Genomic DNA, 17,102 nt, shown 5'->3' on the forward strand with positions numbered 1-17,102 from the left:
GAAGCCAGTGAAGAGTTTTAAGGATCGGAGAAATGTGAGTTCTTCTACTTGAGCGGGTCAGTTTTGTATCAACTGCAGGTGAGACAGCTCCTTAAACTGAAAATAAATTGTTACAATAGTCCAGACGAGAAAACACAAACGCATGGATTACAAGCTCCAGATTATGTTGTGACAACATTTAACTAAGTTTAGAATTTTTTCTCAGTTGAAAGAAACAGTTTTTGGTCAGTTTTCTGCAGTGTTGAACTAGAGACATTGTCAAATAGAGTCTATAGAGACATAGAGTCTTTGTCAAATAATAAAACAACACCCAGGTTTCTTAGGCTCAGTTTGACAGACTGACCTAAGTAACCAAAGGAAGACTCAACCCTGGAACCTTATCAGGATCAATAACCAGAGTTTCAGTTTTGTCCGCATTTAGCTGCAAAGTGTTTTCACTCAGAGTAACATTGTGTTGAATTTATTTAGTTTTACTGCCTCAACTCCCTTGACCTGCACATTTCCTACGTCATCTGTTTTCGCTTCCTCCCATCCCAACATGTCTAGTTATGAAAAAACAGTCGATAATGTGAAGTATGGGGGTCACTGAGAGCGCTTATCTGTCCTTCTCGGGCTGTAGTTCAAGTCCCTGAGAGACACAACAGCATCGGGCCACTGGGGCACTGGAGTAAACACCGCCCTGCAGAATAAGCAAGCAACACAAAGGCCTTCCTCCCGTGAACAAGGCCACACACAAAGACGCAGCCCTGGACTTTCCACTTGCACAACACAAACAATCTGAGAAATACTGTAGCACATATAGTCAATATCCTGTTGTTATTTTTGACCGCTTGGCGTCACCGTGGGATTATTTGTTGTTGTTATATACTCTGAGGACGGAAGAAGCACCTGCGGCCTCACCTGTAATGAGTGTGTGTGTGTGTGTGAGATCATGTGAGCAGGTGAGTGGGTGTGCAGGTGAAGCAGTCCTCTCCCACTTCAGACTATTTGTTGCTATGGAAACAGTGGTCATCTCTGGAATCATCTTGTTTGTTGATTCTTCTCATATGTTATATTTACCACAGCAGGGGCGGGCGTGAAGTTTGTTAGCACGTTTGTAGGCGTAATGATGCTAACAGTTTTTCTCAGTCAACTCAAGAGCGAAACATTTGAATACATGTGTTACAATGGTGTCCAGGTTAAGCTAGCTCATCTCAGGCTGCACTTGAGTTAGTATAGCATGATTCATCTCCTGGATTTCAATGGAAATACAGAGGTTTGGTAAGTTATGCGCATATCAAATCCCTCTCACCTCTACTTTCCTTCCGTCTCTGTGGGGAGAAAAAAGGTTTTACTTTGACTTTATATTTTCATGTAAGTTGGCTGCACTGCCTTTGTATGCTCCTACCATCGCGTGCTGCAAAAATTAGGAACGAAAAGCTTATATGTTTTGTGACTTCCATGCTGCATTGTGCTGTTACACTGGCTGTCCCATGAAAATGTATAAACACTGAAGCATTAGGGAGGTGAGAACTTATTGATAAACTTAAATTGAACAGTACTTTTATTTGTCTTTCAAATCATATTTAATATTTATGGAAGCAGTCATTACGTCCCTCAAAGCTATAGGAACAATGAAATCCTGCTAGATCCTGGGGATGACTGAGGACGAGAGGATACAGTCATCTCCAGCAGCTTTTAAAGCTAATATTTTTGACATATTTTGGTTTCAAAACAAATAAAAGCAGTTACAACTTCATCAAGAGTCATGTGGTCTGTAAATCATGCATCGCCAGATTCAAGTACTACAAATAAATCATTGTTTCTACAGTATCGCGATGTATTGTATTGATTGCACCTGTACCGTGATATGTATCATATTACCGCTCTTTAGACGCTGATAACACACAGCAATGTTAAACCCTATGCGTTCTGCAGACCTGACACCACTCTTTAAACAGAGATACATAAAAGATGAAGTCTCGCTATGAGATCTGCAACACTCACTGAATTGACAGCAGCGTTTGAACATGAATGCATCCAAACACCAGGAAAATTGTTCGACCATGTGTGTGATTCCATTGCTTCGCGTCGTCAGCCGTGTCTGGACCTGAACCATTTTGATCACAGGCGGTAGCAAAATGACAATATTATGATTGAAAATTTGATTTTGAAAATGACATTTATTTTTGTAAACCCAAACAATGGCAATTGTTTTAAGTCAGCGTCCTTTTCGGGAAGCCCTGTATTAAACAGCTCACACTGAAACTGGCCAGGTTTGTTTCTCTTTGTTTGTTTGTTTAGATGATATTCAGGGCTGCTGAGAAACAAAGCATCCGAGTCAGACGTCTGCGTCCAGATGTCCATGTGTAACTCTAAGAGCAGAATAAACATATACATGATTAATAAAAAAAATTAAAAAAGGCATAATACATTAAAATAAAATAAAGCAATATATATTATGGTAAATACTTAAGTAAAGATAATATGTTTATACTGTATGTGGTTTCTTTTGTTAAATTTGTATTATTTGTTTATTGTGTCAGACATATTTTTTACATTTGTTGATTTTTCCTCTAGCTTTCTAACTCTCCACGGAGGGAACACTTGGGAAATAATTCTGGCCATGCTGTCAACTTTTTGGTCTGAATTCTCTGGGGGGTTTTGACAGTAATGCAAACTGCAACTCATTCATAGTTTTTTGTTTTTTTTCCTATTTGTCTTGTAAGTTATTTATTCATTGACTGTTTTGAGTTGTGGGTTGATTTCCTGTGTTGCTATTGATCTGTCTATATAAAATTACGATTTGTTAGAAAATATAGCCGATTTTAAAATTTTGAAAAAACTAGACATGGACATTAGATTTCTGGGATAATAGTTTATAAGATGGCAGCCCTTCACTTGGTCAGCCTTCTTATAATGCTGGAGTAACCCTTAAAGTCTCAGTTGTACATTTCAACTCATTGACTGACAGTCAGTCTCAGCCAAGTCCTGAAACCCCAGAGCTGTTGGCACATTTATCGTGACCACATTTCTACTCGGCTTCTGCTTCTCAATGTTTACAGTAAACTTGTTCACGGTGAGCTTGAGACCGAGAGAGGTTTCAACTTTTAACGATCTCCTATATTCGCTGTTTTCTTAAGGGATTCAGTGGTGAATGAAATGCACTTCAGTTGCATCATTTTTATTATGTTCACCGCAAAATGACTCAAGATTGACCTTTGACACAAAACACTGTCGAGTGAGTCCTTGTGACGCGTCAGAGAAAACTATTTCATCATGAGCAGGAAGATGCTTCAAGTATTCCCACGACCCTGTTGCCAGAAAAATAATCCTCCCACACTTGATACAACTGTTGCCTTTTCTCCAGATGCTTCGCATCTCAACTGCAATCCTCCCCCCTTTCTCCTCTCTTTTACTACCAAACCAGAGAACACTACCTGCGTGCAATTAGCACACACGTGCTAACATGATGATGACGAACGCCCGCAATGCAAAGAAGCGGATTCCATCACTCTCCAGCCCAGAAAGAGATCCCCGCCTAAAATTGAGGCTCCTGGCAGGCCTGCGAGGAGGAGACAATGTGCAGAGCTACTCATGCAGGAAGGTGCCTCCTCCTTCTAATTCTTCTTGGGTGGTGGATCAGAGCGGCACTTACCCTTCATTTCATATTTCTCATTCCATTGTTCAGTCTGCGCGTAAATCGCTTCAAATGTACATTTACGGCTCACGCCGAGGCTCAGTGGCTTCATAAAATCCTCCATTGCTGAGAGTGATTACACCAAAGTGCACCTCTTAGCAGTTCAACGTCAAAGTATGTCACGTTGGAGGAACGTTGAGTGAGGTGTCTTCAAGCTCAGCAGAAATTCTGGCAACTCTCTGGGCTCTTTTTGTAGAACCCGTGAGGGTCTTGTATGTTCGGACCGTGCACGTCTGGTGGTCTCCAATGGTGGTTGGCCACTGATTTTGTGGCTGCAAATCAGTGGGGGGCTGAAATCTCCATCCTTGTATTGAAACTGGTACCTGGACCTGAGATTACTGGAATTCCATGGAACGGAAAGTTTTAAAATGGTATCCGGTGAATCTTAAGCCCCGCAGATTGTTCGACTCCATAACTTTCAGTGAGGGCTTCAACAAACCTCCAGAGAATAGGATCTATTATCCGCCGCTCTCACAAGAAGTCTGGTGGCGTGATTGCCGTTTGCTCTTCACAATAGATCAGCAGAGATTTGTGAGCGTTAACACCAGCGGAGGTCATCCAACAAGATCCTCGAGTACAGGCTAAAGAATCCACAAAACCTGATCCTCCAACTGAATACCACATTCAGCGCCGGTGAAAGCCTTATTGATTGACCTCGGTGCTAATGAGATAGAACGTGGCCCGTCCAACGCCACCGATATTCTCTCCTGAAAATCTGGGGATTAGATTGGCATACACAATCCAGGCTGTTACCATCCAGACGGCGCACAAAGGAGCCGAGAGGCAGCGAGCCAGAGAAAAGGTGGAATTGTATACAAGAAAAGAGGCACCTAACAGACTTAGAGGGCTCCAGCTGAGGGTGCAAGGCTCGGCCACAAAGGAGGAAAGAGATGAGGGCTGTGATGGACAGGACGTCACATCCAGATGAGGACAAAAGAGCTGGGTGACAAGCAGGCGGTGGACAGAAGGGCCATTTCCACTCTCACAATAGAGGCAGGGAGATGAAGCAGATTAGCAGGTTTTCATGCTTTGTGCCGACTCTAAATGATAAGACTTGGCTTCTTCTCCACCTCAGTCTTGTGGAGGTTTTCATTACCATCACAAGCTCTTTCTAACCACGCGTGAGTGTTTCTGCGTTGATGAGCTCCAACAATGGCAAGATGGCATCGATTAAAATAAGCAATCTTTGACTACAAACTGATGTTGTAATCTGCTACTTGTTGAGACCCTGAAGCATGTGAACTCTGGTTAACTTTGAAATGACCAAAACAGAGTTGACAGTTCAAATTCTCCTGATTTAAATAAATACACGAGCAGAAAATAAAAATGTTATAACCGTAATATAAAATTTCCCACCACTTCTCCTTCTTCTAATTCTTATTTTAGTCGTTTCTCTCTACTTCTAGTGGTGTATGTAGAAGCAAGACTTGTGTAGATTTGGCCTCTAGGTGTCGCATGTCCGACAGTAGCAGGTCTGCTGGCAACCGTGATCTGAGACTGTTTGTACAGTCACTGAAGACATAAAATGATACAATTGTTTTTCTTTCCTCTGATTTCTGGACCTCTCGCATCTATCTGTCACTACTGCATTTTTTTTAATTTCCATAATGTTTGAAGGTGAAGAGAAAATAATTGACTTTAATTAAATACCTGCTTCAAAAATGTATTTTCTGCAGAAAAAACTACATAAATGTCACAAGAAACTTGTGACATTTATGTAGCATCAAAGCCAGTTGACTCTGCTCAGTGGGGAAGAGTGCTGATAATTTAGTTTGCTATTATTACATATTTGACTGCTAAAGTAAATTGTAGGGTTTTATTCATTGTTTGGGGGGGGGGTTTAATCAGGTTATTTTAAATCATAAATAGTGTAAAAATATATAGTAGTAATTGAAACAATTATACACAAAGACGATGGTTTAAAAACGAGCAAAGGAGTATTTCATATATTTGTATGTGGCATCATCTATTGGTCATTAAACAACATTGCAAGTATAATAATACTTGTAGGACTTGTTTTGATCATCTCCCAATAAAAATGTCACAACAAATTACGTGATTTATTTGATAAATACACTGTGTTTGAATTGTATTCGATAAATATTTTTAAAATGACCTAGCATCCGGTCGCGAGATATTCTTTTGTTTTTTTTTGCTGAAAACATTTGGGAAATATTTAAACGATGATTTCATCTCTTTAAAATCCCATTAAAAAATCGATTTAGAACTCGGAGGACATGTTTTTGTTTTTTAGAAAATGCATGTATTGGTGTCTGGCGCCATCTACTGGTCGTGGGTTAGACTTGCATAATGTTTTTAAAGATAGACCAGATAACACCAAAAGTTTGATTTGTTTCGTTTGTTTGATTTAAAATAAAGATATTTTTAAAGAAAGAAGTGTTGTTTTATGTTCGCTCACAGAGGTCACTGTTGCCCAGGCCATGCAATCGAGCGTGGAAACAAGTCTTTCGTGTCGATAAACGAGTTGGATCCATAGATGTCAAGGACTCATGGTTCAACGCCATTGTTATTCATTTAATATTTTTTTTACTAATAATTTGTATCCGATATAGTCATTTAGAACGAAGGTCGTCTTGGACTGACGTTCAATATGACGCGAAAGAGCGGCCATGACGTCACATATCCGCATGGACTATAAAAATAATTACAGCACAACTACTACAGCAAAGTAAAAGTAAGCTAAATAACTTTAGTTTTTATTATTTCTGAGAGATTAAAAAAAATGTATTGGCTCGTCCTGTAAAGTTGCATCTTGAGTCGTGTACTATCCTGTCAATGGAAAGATATTTGTCTGCTACTTCTCTGCACGATGCGCATGCGCGTTGTTTGTAAGGACGTTACATGTGTGGGAGTTGGTTTGGTAATAAAAACACCGAAGGGCGGCAGCGATGACCGGAGACGCATTTAAAAGCGAAAATGCCGCCCCTTTGTCTCGTCCACGCTAGTAGCTTGTGTGCTAACGCGCAGCCTTCAGTTTGCTAGCCTCAGCCTGCTGCTGACAAGGATCAGTGAAGGGCTCCAAGAGTTGTGATAAGGTAAGAATGTGTGCTGCTGACCTTGCCTTGAACTATATGTACACAACTGGGTTCAGGATTCTAGTTCAAGGTGTTTCTCTGTCTATGCGCAATATCAAATGTGTTCAAGTTAAAATGACAAATCTGGAAGAGGTGTAACTTGTTATGTATGTCATACAAAATACAACTGAGTTAAACCAACTAATCCTAGATAGGTATATGCATTTACAATGATTTCTTACTTGAATTAAAGCAGAAACTTTTATTGCCAGTGTTTTTGTGGTGTCAGTACAGATTAAAATAATGAAAAACAGAACCGATCAAGAGAGTATAACTTCTCTAACTATCACACTGACTTCCAGGTGTAGCCATGCTGCCCCGGAGCTACTGTGAGGTCAACAGCTCCATCTCCCGCACCTGGCTGGACGAAGGATTGTCGCCATGCTTCTACTTCACCCTGGTGCCTTCCGTCCTCCTGAGTATTGCCATCCTCCTCGGCACCGTCCTCTGCATCTTCTACCAGAAGTTTGGAACAGCCATGGAACCGAAGTTCATCCCTCGCTCCCGCCTCTACGCCGTCCAGCTGGGCCTTTCGCTTTTCCTCCTGCTCCAGTTCATCGGTGGGATGGTGTGGCAGATCGCCGGCAGAGATGAGCTCCCTGGATATGTGGTGCTCTACGGCTGCTTCTCGGTGCTTGGCTGGGCCTGGGCCGTCTCTGTGCTCCGGGTGGAGAGACGCCGGGCCCTGGTGATGGACAGGACGAGGGGCCACAGCGCCGTGCTGCTATTGTTTTGGGCTGTGGCGTTCTCTGCGGAGAACCTGGCCTTTATCTCCTGGTATAGTCCTCACTGGTGGTGGAGCTTGGACAACACTCGACAACAGGTGAGACTCTAGATAAGTAACTTACCAACAACCGATATAACAAATTATTATGGTATGGTTATAAACCATGATAAAGTTAATCTGAGACATGCATGTGTTATCAGAGGCTCCACGTCTGTGTGGCTATGGACTCTGCTTGTGTGCAAGCCAGAAACTGTAACAACCAGTGAATAATTACTTATATTTTTAAATACAAAGAGGTGAAAAACCTGTTCCATGCAAGGTTTTCTTTGTTTAATACTTGGTAGCATGTCAAAAACTATTCAGGCATGTTTTCTAACAAAGTAAATGTTCAGCTTGGTCAGTTTCCAGCAACAGGTTCACCTCTTGATTGGATACAAGTCTTTCATAATAATACTAATAATAGGACTGTCTTAAGATGTGTGTCTGCATGCTGCCATCTTGATTTGACGGCAACAATCCAACGCAGCTCTCAAGGAGTGGAGAAACATGCACAGATGAGAGAAGTGACACAGCGATTATGTTTTTAGCTGAGTCATTGTGACCACTGGGAACGTCAAGTCTTTTGCATGAGTCATCAGTCAAATTGTTACCAGTGAGTGTTCACTAGCCTTTTGTCAGCTATAAAAATATAAGTTCAAATTGTTGTTTTAATGTACTTGGGGAGCAAAATATGAATACACGCATTATTCAAAGCATTCTTTAATGTATACACTTTATTTATAAGTTTTAATTTGAAAATGCTTTGTCACTATTCATTATGTGAATTCTAAAGGTCAAAACATGTGTATTTTTATGTGTTTTGATCCTCAAAGGTGGAGTTTGCTCTGTGGCTGATGCGTTTTATTGGAACTGGGCTTCTCTTCTTCATTGGCCTAAAAGCTCCAGGGTTGCCACGGAAACCATACATGCTTCTGATCAATGAGGACGAGCGTGATGTTGAGCAAAGCAGACAGGTAATCTGGCAGAAATGCTTATGTACTGTTGGAGCTCTCCTAAATATGTTTCATCTTTTAGGCACTGCTTGGCACTGCAGATGAAAACGTGTCTACATGGCAGGGATTCGGGAAGAAGGTTCGGCTTCTGCTGCCCTACATGTGGCCCCGGGGGAACATCCTACTCCAGATCCTCGTCGTTTTCTGTCTTGGGCTGCTGGCAGTCGAAAGGGTCATAAATGTCTTTGTGCCCATCTATTACAAGAATATTGGTAGGTCGCTTCTTTTGCATTCTAGTTTAAATGTTTCTATGCTGCCAAATTAAGCGACAATGTTTGCAAAATGAATGAGACGAAACCACTTTAAATATTTACACATTCACGGCTATATCTGGAATTCAGAAGGTGTACAATTGTTTTTACATTATCTATTTAAATTCGGAAAAACTTTTTTTTTCTTTTCTAGATATACTAAAAAGAATGTGACTGTGAGTCGCATAAACTCTAAATCCTAAAATCATTGAGTCCTCATTTAAGGTTAATCTTGATAGAGTTTAGCCAATATGTTTGATTTTAACCCGACGGATTCTGAACCTACTGTATTTGTTGGTTGATTCATGCTCTTAAATGTTTTCCTTGTCTGTCTCTCCTCAGTGAATGAGCTGACTGACCACAGCAGCTGGCGCACTCTGGCCACTACAGTGTGTATTTATGTGCTGCTGAAGTTCATGCAGGGCGGCGGGGCAGGTACGTCTCACTCCCTCTTCCCTATATGTAATGCTTTGTCCATTAAGGAACCGGTTGTAGCCAAGATTTTTGTTGGAAATCACCAAATTAAAGACAAAGCAGGATTAAGTTTGAAGTTATAGTTTGTGGGAAAGACTGTGTCATATAAGCCAGACATCAAATCTTCCCAGATTCGAGTTGTTTCACAATATCCGCGGCTCTCCCCCCTCAGGTTCCTCGGGCTTCGTCAGTAACATGCGCTCCTTCCTGTGGATCCGAGTGCAGCAGTTCACCAACAGGGTGGTTCAGGTGCGCCTGTTCGCCCACCTGCACGCTCTGTCCCTGCGCTGGCACCTGGGTAGGAAGACCGGTGACGTGCTGAGAAGCATCGACCGCGGGACCTCTTCTATCAACAGTCTCCTCAGGTGAGAGTGAAGTCAGTCGTCACCGATGTCTCACAAGGACGCTGACAAAACCGTTTTCTGCAGTTACATCGTGTTCAGCATCTTCCCAACTATTGCCGACATCGTCATCTCCATCATCTACTTTATCACGTACTTCAATGCCTGGTTCGGCCTCATCATCTTCGTCTGCATGACGCTCTACCTCAGTGAGTAACCTGCAGATACACAAGTATCATAGTAACAAATAATAAATATCTACCTCAGTGAGTAACCTGCAGATACACAAGTATCATAGTCACAAATAATAAATATCTACCTCAGTGAGTAACCTGCAGATACACAAGTATCATAGTAACAAATAATAAATATCTACCTCAGTGAGTAACCTGCAGATACACAAGTATCATAGTAACAAATAATAAATATCTACCTCAGTGAGTAACCTGCAGATACACGGGTATCATAGTAACAAATAATAAATATCTACCTCAGTGAGTAACCTGCAAATACACGGGTATCATAGTAACAAATAATAAATATCTACCTCAGTGAGTAACCTGCAGATACACGGGTATCATAGTAACAAATAATAAATATCTACCTCAGTGAGTAACCTGCAGATACACGGGTATCATAGTAACAAATAATAAATATCTACCTCAGTGAGTAACCTGCAAATACACGGGTATCATAGTAACAAATAATAAATATCTACCTCAGTGAGTAACCTGCAGATACACAGGTATCATAGTAACAAATAATAAATATCTACCTCAGTGAGTAACCTGCAGATACACAGGTATCATAGTAACAAATAATAAATGTCTACCTCAGTGAGTAACCTGCAGATACACAAGTATCATAGTAACAAATAATAAATATCTACCTCAGTGAGTAACCTGCAGATACACAGGTATCATAGTAACAAATAATAAATGTCTACCTCAGTGAGTAACCTGCAGATACACAGGTATCATAGTAACAAATAATAAATATCTACCTCAGTGAGTAACCTGCAGATACACAAGTATCATAGTAACAAATAATAAATATCTACCTCAGTGAGTAACCTGCAGATACACAAGTATCATAGTAACAAATAATAAATATCTACCTCAGTGAGTAACCTGCAGATACACGGGTATCATAGTAACAAATAATAAATATCTACCTCAGTGAGTAACCTGCAGATACACAAGTATCATAGTAACAAATAATAAATATCTACCTCAGTGAGTAACCTGCAGATACACAAGTATCATAGTAACAAATAATAAATATCTACCTCAGTGAGTAACCTGCAGATACACGGGTATCATAGTAACAAATAATAAATATCTACCTCAGTGAGTAACCTGCAGATACACAGGTATCATAGTAACAAATAATAAATATCTACCTCAGTGAGTAACCTGCAGATACACGGGTATCATAGTAACAAATAATAAATATCTACCTCAGTGAGTAACCTGCAGATACACGGGTATCATAGTAACAAATAATAAATATCTACCTCAGTGAGTAACCTGCAAATACACGGGTATCATAGTAACAAATAATAAATATCTACCTCAGTGAGTAACCTGCAGATACACAGGTATCATAGTAACAAATAATAAATATCTACCTCAGTGAGTAACCTGCAGATACACGGGTATCATAGTAACAAATAATAAATGTCTACCTCAGTGAGTAACCTGCAGATACACGGGTATCATAGTAACAAATAATAAATGTCTACCTCAGTGAGTAACCTGCAGATACACAGGTATCATAGTAACAAATAATAAATGTCTACCTCAGTGAGTAACCTGCAGATACACAGGTATCATAGTAACAAATAATAAATATCTACCTCAGTGAGTAACCTGCAGATACACAAGTATCATAGTAACAAATAATAAATATCTACCTCAGTGAGTAACCTGCAGATACACAAGTATCATAGTAACAAATAATAAATATCTACCTCAGTGAGTAACCTGCAGATACACGGGTATCATAGTAACAAATAATAAATATCTACCTCAGTGAGTAACCTGCAGATACACAAGTATCATAGTAACAAATAATAAATATCTACCTCAGTGAGTAACCTGCAGATACACAAGTATCATAGTAACAAATAATAAATATCTACCTCAGTGAGTAACCTGCAGATACACGGGTATCATAGTAACAAATAATAAATATCTACCTCAGTGAGTAACCTGCAAATACACGGGTATCATAGTAACAAATAATAAATATCTACCTCAGTGAGTAACCTGCAGATACACGGGTATCATAGTAACAAATAATAAATATCTACCTCAGTGAGTAACCTGCAGATACACGGGTATCATAGTAACAAATAATAAATATCTACCTCAGTGAGTAACCTGCAAATACACGGGTATCATAGTAACAAATAATAAATATCTACCTCAGTGAGTAACCTGCAGATACACGGGTATCATAGTAACAAATAATAAATATCTACCTCAGTGAGTAACCTGCAGATACACAGGTATCATAGTAACAAATAATAAATGTCTACCTCAGTGAGTAACCTGCAGATACACAGGTATCATAGTAACAAATAATAAATGTCTACCTCAGTGAGTAACCTGCAGATACACAGGTATCATAGTAACAAATAATAAATATCTACCTCAGTGAGTAACCTGCAGATACACGGGTATCATAGTAACAAATAATAAATATCTACCTCAGTGAGTAACCTGCAGATACACGGGTATCATAGTAACAAATAATAAATATCTACCTCAGTGAGTAACCTGCAGATACACGGGTATCATAGTAACAAATAATAAATGTCTACCTCAGTGAGTAACCTGCAGATACACGGGTATCATAGTAACAAATAATAAATGTCTACCTCAGTGAGTAACCTGCAGATACACAGGTATCATAGTAACAAATAATAAATATCTACCTCAGTGAGTAACCTGCAGATACACAAGTATCATAGTAACAAATAATAAATATCTACCTCAGTGAGTAACCTGCAGATACACGGGTATCATAGTAACAAATAATAAATGTCTACCTCAGTGAGTAACCTGCAGATACATATGTATCATAGTAACCAATAATAACAAAATGATAATGCATCTATTGAATAAAAAATAGTAATGCATATCTAACCTTTACTCTGCTGCCTGAGCTACTCTCTCAATGCTTTCTCTTCATCTGCAGCACTGACCATCGTCATCACGGAGTGGAGAGCCAAGTACAGACGAGACATGAACGTGCAGGACAACAATGCCAAATCTAAGGCTGTGGATTCTCTGCTGAACTTTGAGACGGTAACTGGAGCACATCTGCGTGTCTGGAGCCGGTTAATAAACACTCTCTGCCATCTCATCATCAGGTGAAGTACTACAATGCTGAGAACTACGAGGTCAGCAGATTTGAGGACACCATCCTAAAATATCAGGTTCGATAAGCACATATATGTGGCTTTATGTTTCATTGTCTTCTGAGCTGCATGCTTGCTTGAGGAAGAGCCTCAATTCACTCTGGATTCATATCATCACACCTACTCTGACCTTATGATGGAACAGGTGTCGGAGTGGAAGACCCAGGCGTCGTTGGCATTTCTCAACCAGACTCAGAATCTCATCATCGGTTCTGGCCTGCTGGCCGGATCCCTGCTCTGTGCTTACTTTGTGACCGAAGGAAAGTTTCAAGTAAGTTTTATTTTCAGAAATCAAATATTCTGTTAAAGCCCATTTACCTTTGAGCTTCTCCTGTCCGAGTGTCTCGTCGGAGGAAACGCATCTTCACAGTTTCTTATTATTTTGGTCATTACCTAAGTGTTGTAGCCAAACGTGAGAGTTGGAATATAGTTCATGGTAAATAAAGTTGATTTCCGTAAAACGCATAAAACATAATTTGACTTAAGTGTGTGGTTATCATGACGGGGACACATATTTATAATGAAACCCTGATTTATTTATTTATTTTACTTTTTGTCATCAAATGTTACAAAACATTCTTATTTTATAGGTTGGAGATTTTGTTCTCTTTGGTACCTACATCATCCAGCTCTACACGCCACTCAACTGGTTTGGAACCTACTACAGGTGAATGGGTCTTACCTGAGTCCAACAACCAGCATGAACTTGTTATTGTTTATTCAATTCATTGGATCAGTGTTGGAATTTCCCCTGTGAGTCCATATTGTAGAACATTTGTGCTCCATTTGTTTTTAAACGCATAGTATTTTTAACCAGAGCTCTTTCAAAAATGTTGCTTTATAAAAGTGTTTAACTCATTCTCCATATAAATCACCCTTCTTAACAATAATATAATTAATCTATATAATTGAGGATAAGAAATTGTCTTTCTGACTTGTTTCCATGTTGTTGTTTTTTGGCAGAATGATCCAGAATTCCTTCATTGACATGGAGAGCATGTTCACTCTGTTTGAGGAAGACGAGGAGGTTGGGCTGCCTGATCTTTTTCATATGTTATCCACCATCAAACCTTTTTCTAAAATTCATATGTATATAAATATATTGTTCAGGTCAAGGATGAAGTGAATGCTGGGAATTTTCTCTTTAAACTGGGAAAAGTGGAGTTTGAGAACGTGTACTTCAGCTACGTAGACGGGTCAGTACAGGTTGGATTAATGTTTCATGATGAGCTCGAAGGAAGTTAATATTGTCTTTTTATCAACAGCCAAGAGATTCTCAGGGATGTTTCGTTCACGGTGCTGCCGGGTCAGACCGTCGCCCTGGTGAGTAGGACAAGTATGCTAAGACTGAGTCGCCCGGTTTATCTGCTGATCTAACGGCTTCTTCATGAATTAGGTGGGACAGTCGGGGTCTGGGAAAAGCACAATATGCCGACTACTTTTCCGATTCTATGACATCCAAGGAGGCTGCATTCGCATCGATGGCCAAGATATCTCTAAGGTCAGAATGTTGAAAGAAAAACGAATGATATTCCCACTGAATGATTCACCGTTCAATAATATATTATTAAATAAAGGTGTGAGAGACAAGCGTGTATCATTATTTTGTAAAGTGACTCAAAGAAGGATGTTCCTTGTGCAGGTGAAGCAGAAGTCTCTGCGCGCTCACATCGGCGTGGTACCTCAGGATACGGTCCTTTTCAACGACACCATCCGCAACAACATCCGTTATGGCCGCATCTCCGCGACTGACCAGGAGGTGGAAGAGGCGGCCATCGCCGGCGATATACACAGCAAAATAATGTCTTTCCCTGAAGGTAAGGCACATTCAAGCTTGCTCACAGATGGACGAAAGTTTTCCAGGACCTCACGTTTTCCGACAGGTTATGAAACACAGGTGGGTGAGCGGGGTCTCAAGCTGAGTGGTGGGGAGAAACAAAGAGTGGCCATCGCCAGAACTATCCTTAAGGCGCCGCAGATCATCATGCTGGACGAGGTGATTGTTTTTGCCATATGTAATCTAAGATTTTTTATATTTTGTTAGGATTTTGTGCTACATTTAACCTTTTTTTTGGCTGATCAGGCGACGTCAGCACTTGATACACAGACCGAGCGCAACATTCAGGCCTCTCTAACAAAAGTTTGTGCCAATCGCACCACAGTTGTCGTGGCTCACAGGTAAAACACACCAGCCTCCTTTTCCGTGTTTTACCCTTTTTCTGTAACTCGTTAAATTTTTTTTTTTTCAAAGGTTGTCAACCATAATCGGAGCCGACCAGATTCTTGTGATTAGCGAAGGCCGGATTGCCGAGAGGGGAGGGTGAGTGCTTACAAGTGACGGATGTGTTCCAAACCTTTTCCTGATTTGTTTCTGAACAACAGACACGAGGAGTTACTGCTCAAAGGAGGCTTGTATGCCGACATGTGGAACAAACAACAGCAGGCTCAGGACTCTGACTCTTCCGACACTGAAAGTAAGGACAGAGCGTCTGAAAAGCTGCAGCCACCGACGGCATCCTCTGTTCACCATGGTCATCAGTGAATGCATTTTCTAAATTGTACAGCAAGAGCCAGCTTTTACCTTAAGGTGAATATTTGATTTAAATGTCCGGGAATAATAAGTGCACAGAAACTATCTTACTAAGTGTGAGAGCGGTATGTGCCTTTCTTATTGGAGGGAAAACAGTTTTTTTTATTATTTATTATGTCTGAATCACTCTTGCTGCTTCCCTTTTTCTTATTATGTTGTTGTTTTGACTATTGTTAAATAACTGTTCTGTTGTTATCAAAATAAGATTTTTTTTCTTTTCATAATGGCTTTAAGATTTCTAAATTCATTTTAAGACTCTTTTATTAATACACTAGAAATGTGTAAATGCTCTCAATCAATCAAGGTTTTAAATGCCAAATCTGAAACCATTATTGGTTAATCATTTACCAGAGATAGGAAATACTTCAAAGATGTAAACAGCCAAGTGTATTTGGTTTGTGACCACTTACTTTATAGCATCTATAAATTATTTACCAACTTATTTTACTGCGAGCAATTAGGAAATGTTTTAGGGAAGTAGTCACCAGTATTCTAGAGTTTCAGGTGACCTGATATGTGTACAAACACTAAACAGTATCTGCTGCTGAACGACTTCTGCTAAATCAAGACTTACTTAAATCTATCGTACACCAAATGCAGTAAAAGCAATAAGAAAGTTTGTTTCTTCGGTTTATATTCTTTAATCTCAGGTGAAGTGTATTGTTTCTAGTTTTACATTTTTGTTTTTAAACGATGTGCTGTGTATTAGAGGTGATGAGTGTGGAGTGTAAAGGATTTCTTCAATAGCTGTGGTATTGGCCATTGGAATGTAATGGAAGAGTTTATTTATAATTGTGCTTTTGTTCCAACTATGTTTGCATATTGCTCGGTTTTGGAATCAAGGTCAGAGATTATAACTTGGTTGTTTCTATGTTTCTGTCTTACATTAAATGTGTTGTTTTTTCACAAATGTGCTTCGGTGTCTAATTCATATTTTCAATCATTATATTTAATGGCAATTGTGAGACCAAGATAAGCCTTTAACCATCACCTAAGTGTCAATGTTGTTGTTTTCTTTTTTTTTTTAATTAAATCTACTTGTCAATTTGCTAATGCAGGTAACTGAAGGATTAGTTGGGTTGAATGGTCCTAATGACACCTTTATTATTATATATATATATTTTAATGAATAGGTTTACACTATTACGATGAATATGAATGTTGTGTTAAGGGCAAATATATAATAAATGTTATTTTAAAAAAAGAAAGTGAATTTCAGGCAGTGAATTTTCACCTTATCATTGTTGAAAAAACAAACAAAGGAGGCAACATTCATGTAGGCACTGATATTAAGTCATTATTGACACTTCAAAGGCTATAATGCATCATTTCAGCTTAAAAGAGACTGTATAACATATGAACTAAAGATCGCATTGTCTTATAGCCCAAAATGTTCTGGTTAAGAGTGTTGATCAGATACTTTTTAAAAGATTCCCATAAACGAATAAACCTTGTTTACCTTCTAA

At 39.5% G+C, this 17,102-nt stretch overlaps 1 protein-coding gene across 1 annotated transcript; it reads left to right on the top strand.

The window, feature by feature from the left end:
- Positions 1-6,523: 6,523 nt before the first annotated feature.
- Positions 6,524-16,711, top strand: abcb6a (ATP binding cassette subfamily B member 6 (LAN blood group) a). Its single transcript, XM_087791742.1, has 20 exons — positions 6,524-6,735; positions 7,077-7,597; positions 8,374-8,514; positions 8,576-8,765; positions 9,147-9,239; positions 9,451-9,643; positions 9,707-9,828; positions 12,824-12,933; positions 12,999-13,064; positions 13,192-13,317; positions 13,637-13,713; positions 14,010-14,073; positions 14,157-14,242; positions 14,312-14,369; positions 14,443-14,547; positions 14,689-14,863; positions 14,930-15,042; positions 15,130-15,224; positions 15,298-15,366; positions 15,429-16,711. Exons 2-20 carry the CDS (start codon positions 7,085-7,087, stop codon positions 15,586-15,588), a joined length of 2,556 nt encoding a protein of 851 aa, XP_087647868.1. The 5' UTR covers positions 6,524-6,735; positions 7,077-7,084; the 3' UTR covers positions 15,589-16,711.
- The last annotated feature ends 391 nt before the right edge of the window (positions 16,712-17,102 follow it).

The sequence above is a fragment of the Callionymus lyra genome, chromosome 5 (genome assembly GCF_982586985.1).
Source record: "Callionymus lyra chromosome 5, fCalLyr1.hap1.1, whole genome shotgun sequence".
NCBI classification, from domain to species: domain Eukaryota; kingdom Metazoa; phylum Chordata; class Actinopteri; order Syngnathiformes; family Callionymidae; genus Callionymus; species Callionymus lyra.